Source organism: Ahaetulla prasina, chromosome 10 (assembly GCF_028640845.1).
Source record: "Ahaetulla prasina isolate Xishuangbanna chromosome 10, ASM2864084v1, whole genome shotgun sequence".
Taxonomy (NCBI): Eukaryota; Metazoa; Chordata; class Lepidosauria; order Squamata; family Colubridae; genus Ahaetulla; species Ahaetulla prasina.
Genome location: NC_080548.1, coordinates 16,845,553 through 16,861,820, shown reverse-complemented (window position 1 = coordinate 16,861,820; position 16,268 = coordinate 16,845,553). Strand labels below are relative to the sequence as shown.

Here is a 16,268-nt window from a genome sequence, read left to right as displayed (position 1 = left end):
GCAAACCCTAGTAAGACCACACCTGGAATACTGCAACCAATTCCCACTCCACTCCAGGGGAAGGATATTGCAAAATCCCCATTTTGGTCACCATGCTACAAGAAAGATGTCGAGACCTTGGAAAAGGTTCAGAGAAGAGCAGCTAAGATGATTAGTTAATGGAGACTAAAACATATGAAGAACGTCTGCAGGATTGGGGTCTGGCTAGTCTGGCTAGTCTAAGGGAAAGAAGAATTAGGGCGACATGATAGCAGTATTCCAATATTTGAGGGGCTGCCACAAAGAAGAGGGGGTCAAATTATTCTGCAAAGCACCCAGAGGGCAGGACAAGAAACAATGGATGGAACTAATCAAAGAAAGAAGCAACCTAGAATTAAGGAGAAACTTCCTAAGAGTGAGGATAATTAACCAGTGGAATAGCTTGCCTTCGGGAAACCTTGGGTGCTCCACAGGGGTGAAATTCAGCAGGTTCTGGAGAACCGGTAGTGGAAATTTTGAGTAATTCAGAGAACTAGCAAATACCACCTCTGGCTGGCCCCAGAGTGGGTGGGAATGGAGATTTTGCAATATCCTTCCCCCAGGATGGCAGGAATGGAGATTTTGCAGCGTCCTTCCCCTGCCACGCCCACCTAGCCACGCCCAGAGAACCAGTAGGGAAAAAATTGGATTTCACCCCTGGTGCTCCACCACTGGAGGTTTTTAAGAAGAGACGAGACGGTCACCTATCTGAAATAGGATAGGTTCTCCTGCCTGAGCAGGGGGGCTGGACTAGAAGACCTCCAAGGTCCCTTCCAGCTCTATTCTATTCTTAAAAAAAAACTGGTCCCAGCAATTTACTTTCTTGCCTTCTTTGCAAGAATGTATCCTTCTTCTCTAAACCTGATGACATCGTTTTTGGACCTCCCACTGAAAAACCACAGAACTGCTTCACCAGGAAATTCTTGCAAGTTTGCCCAACACCCTAAGCAAAGACCAGCCAGGATTTTTAAGAGTTCCCCTTCTCTCTAACCGCCAGGCAAACAACTGAATTTCCGTTGACTGCTTAAGGATTCGCAATCTTGGCGTCCTCCTGGATGCACGGCTGTCTCTAGAAGATCACTTGACAGCTGTCGCCAGGGGGGCTTTTTATCAGGTCTGCCTGATTCGCCAATTGTGTCCCTTTCTAGACCGGGTTTCCCTTTGCACAGTCACCCATGCCCTCGTTACATCCCGCTGGACTACTGCAATGCTCTCTACATGGGGCTCCCCTTGAAGAGCACCCGGAAGCTCCAACTGGTCCAGAATGCGGCTGCGTGGGTGATAGAGGGAGCACCTCGTGGCTCCCATGTGACACCTCTCCTGCGCGGCCTGCACTGGCTCCCGGTGGTCTTTCGGGTGCAATTCTTCAAAGAAAAACCAGAAAGTCCAGTTGTCTCTTGAAAAAGCACCTTTGAGATTCCCAGGCAAAGGCATTGTGACTGCCTACTTCACAAGATGTCGTGGCCCCTGTGCCTACCAGAGCCCACCCACTTTGGGGCCAGTTTTTCTCCAACTTTAAGAGCTCCCTAAATGCATTTTTTTAAAAAAAGAAAAAAGAAAATGAGGATCCATCTCCCCATAATGGGCTTACACTGGAACTGTTTGTCCCATCTTCCGAGTTGGGGCTACTGTCGCAACTGCGTGGCGAAGGTGGCCGGAAGATGTGCCCAGCTTCCTGGTCAAGCTCCAGATTGATGCCGCAGCCGAACACGAAGGAAGCCAACGAGTGGTAGTGTGTCAGCAGGACCAAGGCCTGGATGAGCTCGGCTAGAGACCAACTGTTTTCCCCAGTTTTTAGCAGGGCCTGGAAGAAACAAATCCAAAAAAATCTCTCAGCTTTCTGCCTCAGGTCAGTGTATTCTCCAAAGCACCTGAAGGCAGGACAAGAAGCAGTGGATGGAAACTAACCAAGGGGAGAAGCAACCTAGAACTAAGGAGAAATTTCCTGACAGGAACCGCCTGCTGCCGCCAGTTAACTCCCATGTGTCCAGTGCGCTCTCACAGGGAGGGCCTCCTTAGGGTGCCGTCGGCCAACCAATGTCGGCTGGCGGCCCCCAGGGGAAGAGCGTTCTCTGTGGGGGCCCTGGCTCTGTGGAATGAGCTGCCAGTGGGACTCCGTCTTCTCCCTGATCTTCGGACCTTTAAACGTGAGCTCAAGACTTTCTTTTTTCACCAAGCGGGGCTGGCCTGATTGATTGATTTTAATATTTGGGGATTTTAGCGGGTTTCTTAACAGGGGTTTTTATCTTTTGTAATTTTTATCTAATATTTTTAAGGATACAGCAGTTTAATTAGATTTTTAATTTTGTTTAAGGTATTTTAAATGGTTTTTGGATTATTGTCGTTTTACTTGCTGTACACCGCCCTGAGTCTTCGGAGAAGGGCGGTATAAAAATGTGAATAAATAAATAAATAAACAAACAAACAAACAAACAAATAAATAAATAAATTACCGTGTTTCCCCGAAAATAAGACCCTGTCTTATAATTTTTTGAACCCCAAAATAATTGCTTGGCCTTATTTTCGGGGAGGTCTTATTATTTTGGGGTGCATGGAGCAAGACGGGGCTCTTCTTGCCATTTTACCCGATTTCCAGCTCCGTCTCCCTAACCCTAACCAGAGGAAATGGTGGGGACCGGCTGTGCATGCGTTTAACTATTTTTGGGGAGGACTTATTTTCAGGGGAAACATGGTAGAAATATTAATCAGTGGAACAACTTGCCTCCAGAAGTTGTGAATTCTCCAACACTGGAGGTTTTTAAGAAGAGATTGGATAACCATTTGTCTGAAATGCTATAGGGTTTCCTGCCTAAGCAGGGGGTTGGACTAGATGACCTCCAAAGTCCTTTTCAACTCTTGTTATTCTGTATTTTAGGGATAAGACAACAGCTTTCCTGTAAAGCAGGAATGTCCAACCTTAGCAACTTTAAGGTTTGTGGACTTCAACTCCCAGAATTCCCCAGATGACCCCAAATCATTATTTGTCTCATTAGGGAAGATACAAAACCATCTACAAAAGTAAAATGGACCAAGGAAATTCCCCAAAGGAATTTGCTTCAACCAGAATCTAAGGCACATCAAGTCCTGAGATCTCTCCTTCCTTGTGTAACGCTATAATTTAGTTTATTTGGTTTTGTCTTAGTGTGTCACATGAACCCAGGCATTATGGACTGTAAATCATAGTTTATGGCTTAGTGTGGAAAGAACCAAGCTGCTGTGCGTGCGGGACAAACTGGTTTTACAAAAAAAGGATGAAATGTTTGCTTTCTTGCGATTGCAGGAAACAAAAATAGCTCCACGATGCTTCGATCCAACTCACTTTCCACCAAGTTCGGCACTCACCTCAATGTGCTCCTTGGTGATCAGCCAGGGCCGGTGAGCGAGGATCTTGTTGATCTCATTCAGGTTCCTGAGTTTCTGCGGAGCATACTGCAAACCTCGCAGCCAGGCTGGGTCCCCTCCTACCTGGAGAAACTCTCCCATGTGGAAGCCAACCAGGTAGGAACAGTGATGCCTGGCAGCTGCCTGAAATAGAAGGAAAATATTGTAAAGGAACTCCCAAGGGGCAACCTGCGAGGATCTAACGCAGAGATGCAAAATATGCCCAAGTATCAGGACAAGCACAGAATCAGAGGCTGGTAGAGGCCTGTTACATTCCGATTTGTGGGCGAGACGTAATGTCCAGAAGAGGGGAGAGTTGTCTAGGAATCAACTTTTTAGCAAGACTGACTTTGATCCATCCAGCATAGTGCTACCATATCTACAACAACAGCAGGGAATCGAAATGAGGGTCTATTTTTTTTTTTTAGTTCTATTTGTAATTTTTAGTCCTAGCAGTGTTTCTCCACCATGGCAACTTGGATAGGTAGACTTCAGTTCCCAGAATTCCCCAATCAGCATGGCACTCATTGTAGCAAACAGACAAAAGCAGACTGAGCTGGGTGGGCTGAGTTAAGTGAGTCAACAGTCTAGAACAGGAGCGTCAAACTCAAGGCCACTGCGCCAGGTCCGGCCCATGGGATGCTTAGATCTGGCCTGTGGGGCCGCCATGGAAATAGTGAAGGACTGGCCCATGGTGGCTCTGCGAGCGAAAACAGGCTCCCAATCTCAGTTTTCAGCTGGGACAGCCTCCTGCAACCCGCTGCCAGCGAAAACGGAGCTTGGGAGGCGGCCCTCCCGAACTCCGTTTTCACTGGCAGCGGGTTGCAGGAGGTTGTCCCAGCCGAAAACGGAGATTAGGAGCCCACTTTCACCGGCAGAGCACTTGGACCACCACAGGCACCCCTGACACAAGTGATGTCAAGCTGGTCACACCCATCCTGGCCACCCTCACCCCTTTCGGAGGTCAAACACAACTGTGATGTGGCCCGCAATAAAATCAAGTTTGACACCCCTGGTCTAGAATCATTATGTTGCCACAAATGATCTACGTTCAACCCAGTGGTGAAATGTAAAATTTGTTACTACTGGTTCTGTGGGCGTGGCTTGGTGGGGGGGTGTAATGTGGGCGTGGACAACTTTTTTTTTAACTTTTAAAAGCATTTTTTCTACAACCTCTTTGGCCGAAGAGGTTGTAGAAAAAATGCTTTTAAAAGGCTCCTCTGACGATCCCAGCTGAATTGCCTGATCGTCAGAGCCTTTTTTTTTAAAGCATTTGTTTTGCCTTTAAAATAAAAGCAAAGCATCTGACGATCAGGCAACTCAGCTGGGATCGTCAGAGGAGCCTTTTAAAAGCATTTTTTTTCCCTTTAAAATAAAAGAAAAGCCTCTGACGATCAGGCAACTCAGGTGGGATCGTCAGAGGAGCCTTTTAAAAGGTTCTGACAAACCCAGCTGAGCCACACGATCTTCAGAGGCTTTTTTTTTTTACTTTTAAAAGCATTTTTTCGGCCGAAGAAAAAATGCTTTTAAAAGTAAAAAAACCTCTGATGATCACGCGGCTCAGCTGGGCATGGGGAGGGGCAGGGATTTTTGCTACCGGTTCTCCGAACCACCCACTGCCATCACTACTGGATCAGGTGATTCGGTCTGAACCAGGAGCATTTCACCTTCGGTTCAACCCCTCCTGAATTCCATTGTCCCTTATCTGGCACCAATTTAGCCCTGAAACTTAGTTGGCTAGATCTAGATCTTGCTGGAGCAATCATTGCAACTTAAAGTATCGTCCTGATTTTTCACACCTGATATTCATGGAGGTAAAAGGTAGCATGGACAGCAAGTTCTACTGACATTGACAATAACCACCCAGTAAAGGAGGGTTGGGCTGAGACTATCACTTGCCCAGTTTCCCATGGAGCTGCATGTCCCTGCCTGCTGGGGCTTTGAATCTAGGTCCCTGCGGTGCTCCCCCACTCACCATGATTGCGATGTAGTGGCGCTTGTGATACGGCAGTGGCCCATCCATCCTCAACAAGAGGTACTGAGTCTTCCAGAAGCTCGTCAGGTACTCTGGATGTAGTCCCATCACCATAGTAATGTTATCCACTCTGCCCGTTGAAACAAAGGCTTCTATGAAGAGCCGTCGCTGGGCGCTTTCCACTCCTTCTTGTAGGATCTACAGTACAGAGAATGGGCAAGTTTGTAAAAAAAAGAGGCCCTGCAAGGTAGGAGCAGGAGAAGAAAATAGTTGGCTTGCCCAAAGATCCCTTGGGATGAACTTTGCTAGCTCAAATGGGGCAAAGGCAAAAAACAATGAGGGACAATTTGGTGTCGTGATTAAGGCACTAGGTGTACAAACTGGGAGACTGTGAGTTCTAGTCCTGCCTTAGGTGCAAAGATAGCTGGGCAACCATGGGCCAGTCTCACACACTCGTCCCTTCTGAAATCTTGTCAAGAAAACAAGATTTCTTGTCAAGTTCCCCCCCCCCCGCATCTTCTCAAGTTTTTCCCCACATGCCATCACTCTGCTAAACAACTAATTCTCTCAACACTGTCAAACTATTGACTAAGTCTGCTACTATTAATCTTCTCATCGTTCCCATCACCCATCTCCTTCCACTTATGACTGTATGACTGTAACTTTGTTGCTTGTATCCTTACGATTTATATTGATGTTGATATTGTTTCCTGATTGCTTATTTGTAACCTATGACTATCATTACCTTGCGATTCTTGATGAACGTATCTTTTCTTTTACATACACTGAGAATACATGCACCAAAGACAAATTCCTTGTGTGTCCAATCATACTTGGCCAATAAAAAATTCTATTCTATTCTATTCTATTCTATTCTATTCTATTCTATTCTTTCCCACAACACTGTCAAACTATTTACTAAGGTTGTATTACTATTATTCTTCTTACCCTTCCTATTACCTATCTCCTTTTTTACTTATGACTATAACCTTGTTGCTTGTATCTTTACGATTTATATTGTTTTATTAGTTTCCTAGTATAATTTTGATTGCTTATTTAGTATCCTATGACTATCACTAAGAAGAAGGGACAAGTGTGTGAGACTGGCCCTATGTATTTATGATGACTATGATCACTATTTGTCACTTATATCTATTATGTACACTGATTGCTTATGCATCGAAGATAAATTCTTGTGTGTCCAATCACACTTGGCCAATAAAGAATTCTATCTATCTATCTATCTAAAACGTGTCCATTGTAGGGACTTGTCCATTACTTTCAACCAGCTCCCAAGGAATAGGTACAGCAGAGATTTGCCCAATCGATCAATAGATTTAATAAAGTAAATAAATTCACAATAAATATATTCAATTTGGGGGTGAATGCAAGGCAGAGCAGGCTTCAGGGATTTTTCTCAGATCATTAGCCATTTTCCTTATTCCTAATTATCTAACAATAGCAGTCAAAGTGAAGTTGCAGAAATAAAACATTAGCGGAAGAAGGTGGGGCGGGGCGAAGGAACAGGAGAAGAAGGTTTTCATTTGGAAAGATCTGCAAACGGAAGTTCATTTATCTGCAGCCCTAGCTTTCCATAGCCTCTTCGGCTATTTACCAAAATTGGGATGCTACTAGTCAACAGTTCTAAGATTAGCCTGACTCTGAAATTGTTCTTCCTGTTTTGAAAAACAAGATATGCTCTCTATCCAATCCGTTTCATGCATGAATGCCCAGTCAATAATAGCTGCCCGGAGCCCCTTCAAAGCCATGATTAAGAAGCTGTCGTCGTTTATTGTAAAAGGAAAAAAAGAAAAAAGTTATTAAATATCCTGAGAGTAATCGTATGAAATGATGATTGGAATGTGGGTGTAATTAATTTAAAATTAAATCCACCTGTTTGGAGCACTCCCCACCAGGCGCTTTTAGAACTGTTGTTCTAAAAGAAAGAATGGGAAGAGTTCAAGACCATCCCTCCTTGATTATTTTTTGAAACTCCAATATCCAGATGCTGAAGCCCCATGCAAAAGACACAGACTCAACATGTGGAAGCCAGGAATATCATTTTAAGTGTCAAGGCTGGTTGGTACAGAAAGACAATGTGTAAAGGCTAATTCTGGCCATGCTCCCCCCCTCCAAGCTTGCTTAATTTCAAGAGAAGTCACTTTGTTGCTGCCATCAAAAATCATATGGTCATCAGAAATGCTTGCTGATCTTATTATACCAGCCGCCTAGAAATCAGACAGGTCGTCAGCTGTTGGCCCGCCCCCTTTGGGTGAGCGTCATTTAAAACAACCAAAGAGAGAGCTCCGGTTTTGTCTAGTGGTAAAGGCTAGAAACCAGGAGACTATGAATTCTAGTCCCACCTTAGGCATGATGCCAGCTAGAGTGACTTTGGGCCAATCACCAGGAGACCGGGAGTTCTAGTCCTGCCTTTGGAATGATGCCAGCTAGAGTGACTTTGGGCCAATCACCAGGAGACCGGGAGTTCTAGTCCTGCCTTAGGCATGATGCCAGCTAGGGTGACTTTGGGTCAATCACCAGGAGACAGGGAGTTCTAGTCCCACCTTAGGCATGACTCCAACTAGGGTGACTTTGGGCCAATCACCAGGAGACTGTGAATTCTAGTCCCACCTTAGGCATGAAAGCCAGCTGAGTGATTTTGGGGCAGTCCCTCTCAACCCACCTTAACAGGTTTGTTATGGTGGGGAAAACTGGAGGAAGAAAGAGTATTTAGCTATGGTCACTAATTTGAGTTATTTATTAATAATAATAATAATAATAATAATAATAATAATAATAATAATAAAGGACAGATTGGAAAAAAACACTAGTTAAAAGAAAAAGTTAGCCGTTCCCCTTTGCAACGCAGATGCATAGCCTTCTGCTGTATGCTCAGTCCCAGTCTGCAAAATAAAACAGGGGTGTCCCAAATCCCATCGGATTACAGCAAATTCCTCAAAAAGAGCCCCAAGCTCTCTGCAACTAGCATTGCCTAGAAGCTGTCCAGGAATACTGCAAGGACCTCCTTTCCAGCTAAGAGTCATGAATTCAGCAGGAAAGGAGACAGAGGAGCCCTGGCCCTTCACCAGCAGGGAGGGAGAGGGCCAGCTGCCGGCAGAGGGGAAAACCCATGGAGCCATTCCACTGGATGAGAAAGTCCTTTGAGTTGGAAAGGGAAGGAGCCGTGGTATCCAGCAAATGGGGAGAGGAGCAGGATAGCCAGCCAGCCAGCCAGCCAGCCAGCCAGGAGGAAAGGCAGTCATGGCTGGCTTTCTGATAAGTTGTTTGTGCACACAAGGAGGGAAGGTCATTTGATAAATACAGAGATGACGACACCCCCCCAGGGCAATGCTATCACCTCTCTCTCATCAGACCAGCCAAAAAAATAACGAGGAAGCCAAGGTCTTAGCTGCTGCAATAAGTAAACACCACGTCCATCCTATGATGCGAGATGCCCGGCTTACTGGCGAATTAACACCTCCCAAATGGTGCCCAGCCCACAGCTTTTTTGCAACCCTGACATGGGTTCATGGAAGGAGGGGAAACAAAGCAAGTCATTGCCTTGGCCATTCACCCTCCCTTTCCAAAGGGAGCTCCTGTTTGCTGGCCTGGACTGAAGGACTTTGGAAGAGGGGCACTCCCCAAAGCACTTCGATGATGGAGTGCAAACACATTTGCAGGGAACTGGGAAAAGATAAAGGTAAAGGCTCCCCTCGCACCTACGTTCCCAACTCTAGGGGGCGGTGCTCATCTCCGTTTCAAAGCCGAAGAGCCAGCGCTGTCCGGAGACGTCTCTGTGGTCATGTGGCCGGCATGACTCAACGCCGAAGGCGCACGGAACGCTGTTACCTTCCCGCCAAAGGTGGTCTCTCTTTTTCTACTTGCATTTTTTTTTTAATGTGCTTTCGAACTGCTAGGTTGGCAGAAGCTGGGACAAGGAACAGGAGCTCACCCTGTTATGCGGCACTAGGGATTCGAACCTCTGAACTGCTGACCTTTCGATTGACAAGCTCAGCATCTTAGCCACTGAGCCACCGCATCCCTGGGAACTGGACAGAGCAGCTAATTCTAAATGCCCAACACCCTACTTGAGTTTACCCAACACTTGGTTAACCAACACTCCCTCAGGAGAAACACGAACTCTGCTCCTCACCCATCACCCTCCTCCCCACCACTTTCCAATTTAAACCCTACATTGATTCAACCAGTATCTGCTTTTGATCAAACGAGCGGCAGTTCAAGAACGCCGGATGCCTTTGAATAAATCTGACGGTCAGAAAAGGTACTACCAAATGCTTTCTGCTGTTGGCTAACCCAGTCTAGGATGGATCTCCTCCTTCATGGTCAATAAGCCATGACTAAAGCAATCATGGATTAGGGTATTATGTGAATCTAGAGATGCTCTCTTTGTATCGTGCCGTAAACTGGAATTTATTCTGCAAACTACGGTTACACAAGCCGTGGATTAGTTATGGTGGACAAGTGAAACCGCAGAACAAAACGGATATCTTTTCTCCAAGTGCTTTGTAATCTCCAGGAGAAGGACATGGCTGGACTTTGAAGGGCCAGGAAAAGCTCTTAACTGAACGACCAGCTTTTTCTTCCTGCAAAGCCATCCCTGCCCACTCCCTCCCAGCAAGGGAGAAGCCCCCCTTCCCTCCAATTGCACCCCTCTCACACACTCAACCTCTGCCTGGTCAAGCAAAGTAACATGTCAAAGGTGTGCCTTAGAAGAGATGACCCTGGCATTCAGGCTGAGGAGAAGAGGAGAGGGGAAAGGAAGGAGAGGGGGAGAGGGAGAAGAGGATGAAGGGGAGAGGAAAGGAAGGAGAGGGAGAAGAGAGGAGAGGAGAGAGGGCAGGAGTGGGATGGAGGGGAGAAGAGGATGAAGGGGAGAAGAGAAGAAGGGAAAGGGACAGGAGAAGAGAGGAGAGGAAAGAAGAGGAGGAGAGGGCAGGAGAGAAGGGAGAGGGAAGGGGAGAGGGATAAGAGAGGAGAGACGGCAGGAGTGGGAGGGAGGGGAGAAGAGAATGAAGGGGAGAAAAGAAGAAGGGAAAGGAACGAGAGAGGAGAGGGAAGAAGAGGAGAGGGGAGGGGAGAGGGGAAACTGTGCTTTATCCCCTTACCTCTTCCACTGGGATGAAAGAACTGGGGCCTCTTCCCAGCTGCTGGGGGATTTTTATCCCTCTATCCTGGGAATAAAAGAAAGGATGTTACAAGTCACTCCCATCCTGAACACACCCCTGTTGTCCTCAAGGCTTCAAAGGGGAAGCTCCCCACCCTGCTCTCTTGAGCTAGGATCAAACAGCGGGATCCCACGGGAGGAGGAGGAAGACAAAGCCACAAGGCCAAAAGAGCAGAGATGGTGGGGGGGAGGGCAGAGAGGCACACACCTGGCCCAGAACAAAAAAAACAACAAAAAACAAAACCACAGCTTGTTGATAAATTGTTCCCTGCCCTCCTCCTCCTCCTCCTCCTCCTCCTCCTCCTCCTCCTCCTTCTCCTCCTCCTCGCCTGATGGGACCGCTGCAGGAACTGCATCAAGAAACACCTGCCCAAACCTGGTTAGCCCAGCAGAAAGACCCACTTGTAAGATGCAGCCAGGTGCACGGCAGGGCAGGCGGGGAGGCTGAGGACCAAACCCCCCAAATGACAAGCTTCAATATTACCTCTACTGCCCCAATCTCCTCTTCCTTCACCACCATCACCAAGGACCAGGATTCCTTGCTATGGGGTAAGACATTCATGCTATGCAATGGAGTTCAGGCTTACATCAGCCGGAGATGCTGATCATGTCACTTCACTTCACTTCCCCACCCCCACCCCACTCTGGAGAAGCTGGAGATCTTTAACCCAGTTTCCCTTTCTTATGAAAAGAAGAAGAAAGGGAGGGGGGGGAAAAAACCCTCCAGGCTATTAGGCTATCAAGACAGCTGATCCTACCCATTGCTGGGTGAATTCCATGACTAAGTAAACAGAAAGCAGATGTTTGTTTGTCTCTCTGAAATGCCAACTCAAGGTGGCACCAATTCTACCTTAGGCTATACAGGCTCCAGGATACTGTATGCACAATATTTATTTGTATCCCACCATCATTATTATTTTTTACAAAAAAGGCAGCAAACATATTTATTTATTTATTGAGTACATATTGGAATAGAATAGAATAGAATTTTATTGGCCAAGTGTGATTGGACACACAAGGAATTTTTCTTGGTGCATATGCTCTCAGTGTACATAAAAGAAAAGATACGTTCATCAAGGTACAACATTTACAACACAGTTGATGGTCAATATATCAATATAAATCATAAGGATTGCCAGCAACAAAGTTACAGTCAAACAGTCATAAGTGGAAAGAGATTGGTGATGGGAACAATGAGAAGATTAATAGTAGTGCAGCTTTAGTAAATAGTTTGACAGTGTTGAGGGAATTATTTGTTTGGCAGAGTGATGGCCTTCGGGAAAAACTGTTCTTGTATCTAGTTGTTCTGTTGTGCAGTGCTCTATAGCGTCGTTTTGAAGGTAGGAGTTGAAACAGGAGTTGAAATATATTAGATAATATATATCAGTATAAGCATGAATTGCATACATAAACTGAATACAATTAAAAGAAACATTAGGACCCGGACATGCATGCCCCTTACAGACCTCTTAGGAATGGGGTGAAGTCAACAGTAGCCAGTCTAAGGTTAAAATTTGGGGGATTTGGGGAAGAAACCACAGAGTCAGGTAGTGCATTACAGGCATTGACCACTCTGTTGCTGAAGTCGTATTTTCTGCAATCAAGTTTGGAGCGGTTTCCCTTAAGTTTGTATCTATTGTGTGCTCATGTATTGTTGTGGTTGAAGCTGAAGTAGTCATTGACAGGTAGGACATTATAGCAGATGATTTTATGAGCTATGCTCAGGTCATAACGAAGGCGGCATAGTTTGCTGGCTGAGGAACTCTGGGAATTGAAGTCCACAAACTTTAAAGTTACTAAAGTTGGAGACCCCTGTCCTAGGACACCATAGAGTTAGCCATAGGTATGGTTCAGCGCAGTGTGTAACAGATGACGTAACATCTGTTGTGTAAGCCACTTCTCTGGAATTTTTATTTTTTGTCCTATGGAAAAATACAGACAGAAGCACTTCTGTGCCAATGTAGAATGCTTTCTATTTGCCAGTGAAAATTTACACTAGAACAGCAACCTGTCTGGGTTAGGAATGACTAATTTCTCTGTTTCAGACATTCTTAAAAAAAAGAAAATCTTCATTTAAGATTTCACAGCAGCCAAATGTGACAGGTCATGAAGCAATTGCCACGACAGAGTCAGCCGAATGTCCCAAAGGTGCTTCTTCCAAAAGCCAATCTGGGGGTTTTTTTTTCCCGCTTTGAAAACATTCTGCTTCTCATCCAAGAAGTTTCTTCAGTTTGCTTCTTGGACGAGAAGCGAAATGTTTTCAAAGGAAAAAAAAAACCAAGAAAGTCCAGTTGCTGTTTGAAAAAGCACCTTTGGGACAACTATGACCTGGATGATTGAGAATCTTCATAGCGATAGAACCAGCTGAAGGTTTAATTGATGCAGCTCAATTGCTAATGGGATGAATAAATAGGCTATCGGAGAAATAAAACTGAGTTATGATTCTGAGTTTGATTTTTTTTTAAATATCCACCTGATTGTGCAACTGTTGATTCTGCTTCGTGCCTACTATGGAGGTAAGTGAGAAAAGGAAAGTTCCTACCAGAAACGCCATGCAAAAGGCTAAGCCAGATTTCTCAAACCATCACAGGTTGAACAAGCTATCATGCCTTTGTATATACATTAAGACAAGGTTAGGCACCCTCTCGCTCTCCCAATATGCAGGGCTACCACAGGGCCTTAAGCTTTGCCCGTGTTGGTTGTCTGGTTTTCCACACTAACATCAAAACAAAACGATTAAATCGTGGCTTAGCATTACAGGGCAATCCTTGACTTAACAACCCTCCGTTTCGCGACTGTCCGAAGTTACAATGGCACTGGAAAAAAGTGACTTAAAACTGTTCCTTGCACTTACAACCATTGCAGCATCCCCATGGTCATGTGATCAAAATTTGGTTCCCTGGCAACCAACATGTATTTATGATGGTTGCAGCATCTTTGGGGCCATTTGTGACTTTCCTAGATGGTTCCAACAAGCAAAGTCAATGGGGGAAGCCAGATTTTCTTAACAACTGTATGCTTGACTTAACGATTGCAGTGTTTGATTTAACAATTGCGACCAAAAAAAAAGGTTGCAAAATTGGGCGCAGCTCGCTTATCTTGCTTAGCAATGGAAATTCTATCCCGGATTGTGGCCGTAAATGGAGGACTACTGTAGGTTCAAAGCAGATAGGAGAAAATGTAAGGGATAAAAGAAATGTAATTGACCATCAGTGGCCTTTCTTTATCCTCTGCAGGAAAGCCCGCTCTTCTAGACCAGGGGTCGGCAACCTTAAACACTCAAAGAGCCACAAAGGTCCTAACCAGAAGCCCCCCGTTCAATTCTGGAGCCGACCGGAAGTCTGGTTCCCCCACCATAGAGTCTCCTCCTAGCATGGCGTCCTTTTTCCTCTGCCAACTGGAAATCGTTTCCCCCTCCATAGAGTCTTCTCCTAGCGCAGCATCCTTTTTCCTTTACCTGTCCTAACTGAAAGCCCTATCAATTGTGGAGCTGACCAGAAAACCCGCCCCTTGTCATAGAGTCTCTTCCTGGTGCGCCGTGCTTTTCCTCCCCATAACCGGAAGCTCCTCTCAATAATTGTGGTGGCCGCAGCAGAGGGATGAAAGAGCCTCCAGAGCTGCGGGTTGTTGACCCCTGTTCTAGACTGATGACTCGCTTAACTCAGCCCACCCAGCTCTGTCTGCTCTTGTCCGTTTGCTACAATGAGTGCCATGCTGGATGGGGAATTCTGGGAACTGAAGTCTACCCATCCAAGTTGCCAAGGTGGAGAAAACACTGCTAGGACTAAAGTTACAAACAGAACTAAAAAAAAATAAGACCCTCATTTCGATTCCCTGCTGTTGTTGTAGATATGGTAGCACTATGCTGGATGGATCAAAGTCAGTCTCGATATAAAGTTGATTCCTAGACATCTCTCCCTTCTTCTGGAAACTACATCTTGCCCACATGGGAATGTGAAAAGTAGCAGGCCTCTACCAGCCTCTGATTCTGTGCTTGTCCTGATACTTGGGCATATTTTGCACCTCTGCGTTAGATCCTCGCAGGTTGCCCCTTGGGAGTTCCTTTATAGGAACTCAGGCAGCTGCCAGGCATCACTGTTCTTACCTGGTTGGCTTCCACATGGGAGACTTTTTCCAGGTAGGAGGAGCAGAGGGTTGCAGGAGGCCGTCACAGCCGAAAATGGAGCTCGGGAGCCCATTTTCGCTGGCAAAGGCATCGCCGGCCAATCTTTTACTGTTTCCAGGCTGGCCCCACAGGCCAGATCTAAGCACCCCATGGGATAGAAGATCTGGCCCGCGTCTGACCTTGAGTTTATTACCCCTGTTCTAAGCGAACTTGAATTTGAACTGGCCCATATCTTCTTAACCAACACCCTACAACCGCTCTTCCTAACGGATCTGTTTCCCCATAAGCGCGTCTCTTCCAGAATGAGGGTTTTTATGTGCTCAATAACCGCAGCTTCCAATCTCTTACCACAGGGAATCATTCACAAAGAAAATTATCCTCAGCCATGATATGTAAAGCCGATTAGCTCGAGGGCTTGTTAAAGGCTCTTTTGATGTGGCTCCGCAGCAAGCATGCTCCTTGCCATGAAATCAAGGGATACAATCAGCCTTGTGATTTCTTAGGCAAACTTCATCCTTTGTTTGTTTTTTCCTCTTACAGTTGTTTTTAAAATCTTACAGCACTATAAAGAGGTGAACAGTCCCAGCAGTTTTTACAGCATGTGAGATACTTGGCTTAGTGCATCGTGTGCAACGAGGCAATCTAGTTTGTAAATTTATGGGGTTATCGCTTAGACGGTTTTAATTTGGCCATTATTGAATATGTATTTTAATTGATATTTTAATTTTGTATATTTAATTGTTTTAACTTTGGCTGTACACCGCCCTGAGTCCTTCGGGAGAAGGGCGGTATAAAAATTTAAATAAATAAATAAATAAATAAAATAGTATATATTGTTTCTTAATGCATGGTCCTAGGAGCCCTGGGAATCCCCCAAAACCTTCTCGGGGATCCTTGAAATCAAAATTATTTTCCAGCCCTTGTTGGAAAAGAATATAATATTAAAATTTCAGTATTTGAGGGGATGCCACAAAGAAGAGGGGGTCAAATTATTATCCAAAGCACCAGAGGGCAGGACAAGAAATAATGGTTGGAAACTGATCAAAGAGAGAAGCAACCTGGAATTAAAGGAGAAATTTCCAAGCAATGAGGACAATTAACCAGCGGAACAGCTTGCAACCAGAAATCATGGGTGCTCCACCACTGGAGTTTTTAAGAAGAGATTTGACAGTCACTTGTCTGAGATTGTATAGGTTCTTCTGTTTGAGGAGGGGGCTGGACTAGAAGACCTCCAAGGTCCCTTCCAGCTCTATTCTATTCTATTCTCCCATTTAATAATTCTGAGAAGAGGTAACAATACATCAATTTCAATGTTTAATATAGCAAATATTGATAAATATAACTCACACTGTACAAACAAAAGATTTTTGGGGTGCTACGTAATTTTTAAAAGTGGGAAGAGAGGGGGGGGGAGAGAGAGAGAGAGAGAGAGAGAGAGAAATAAGAAACACTGACTGAGACTATTGTGCAAGTAGATCCTGGCTCCTGATTTAGTCAATTAGAATCATGAACAAATAGAATCATGATTAAGAAGCCTGCAAGATGTTTAAAGTACTTACAATTTTGGAAACTGGCACTCAAAG

General features: G+C 45.2%; 1 protein-coding gene across 3 annotated transcripts in view; it reads right to left on the bottom strand.

The window, feature by feature from the left end:
- The window catches only part of SESN2 (sestrin 2), a 53,487-nt gene that overhangs the window by 16,112 nt on the left and 21,107 nt on the right, over positions 1 to 16,268 (bottom strand). For 2 of the 3 annotated variants that reach the window (XM_058195710.1, XM_058195709.1), the window contains exons 2-5: positions 10,501 to 10,566; positions 5,375 to 5,572; positions 3,361 to 3,543; positions 1,610 to 1,822 (exon numbers count right to left, since the gene is read on the bottom strand). In XM_058195710.1, the coding sequence (XP_058051693.1) occupies positions 1,610 to 1,822; positions 3,361 to 3,543; positions 5,375 to 5,572; positions 10,501 to 10,566 (660 nt within the window). The remainder of the gene's footprint in view (positions 1 to 1,609; positions 1,823 to 3,360; positions 3,544 to 5,374; positions 5,573 to 10,500; positions 10,567 to 16,268) is intronic. The other variant, XM_058195712.1, reaches the window with a different exon arrangement.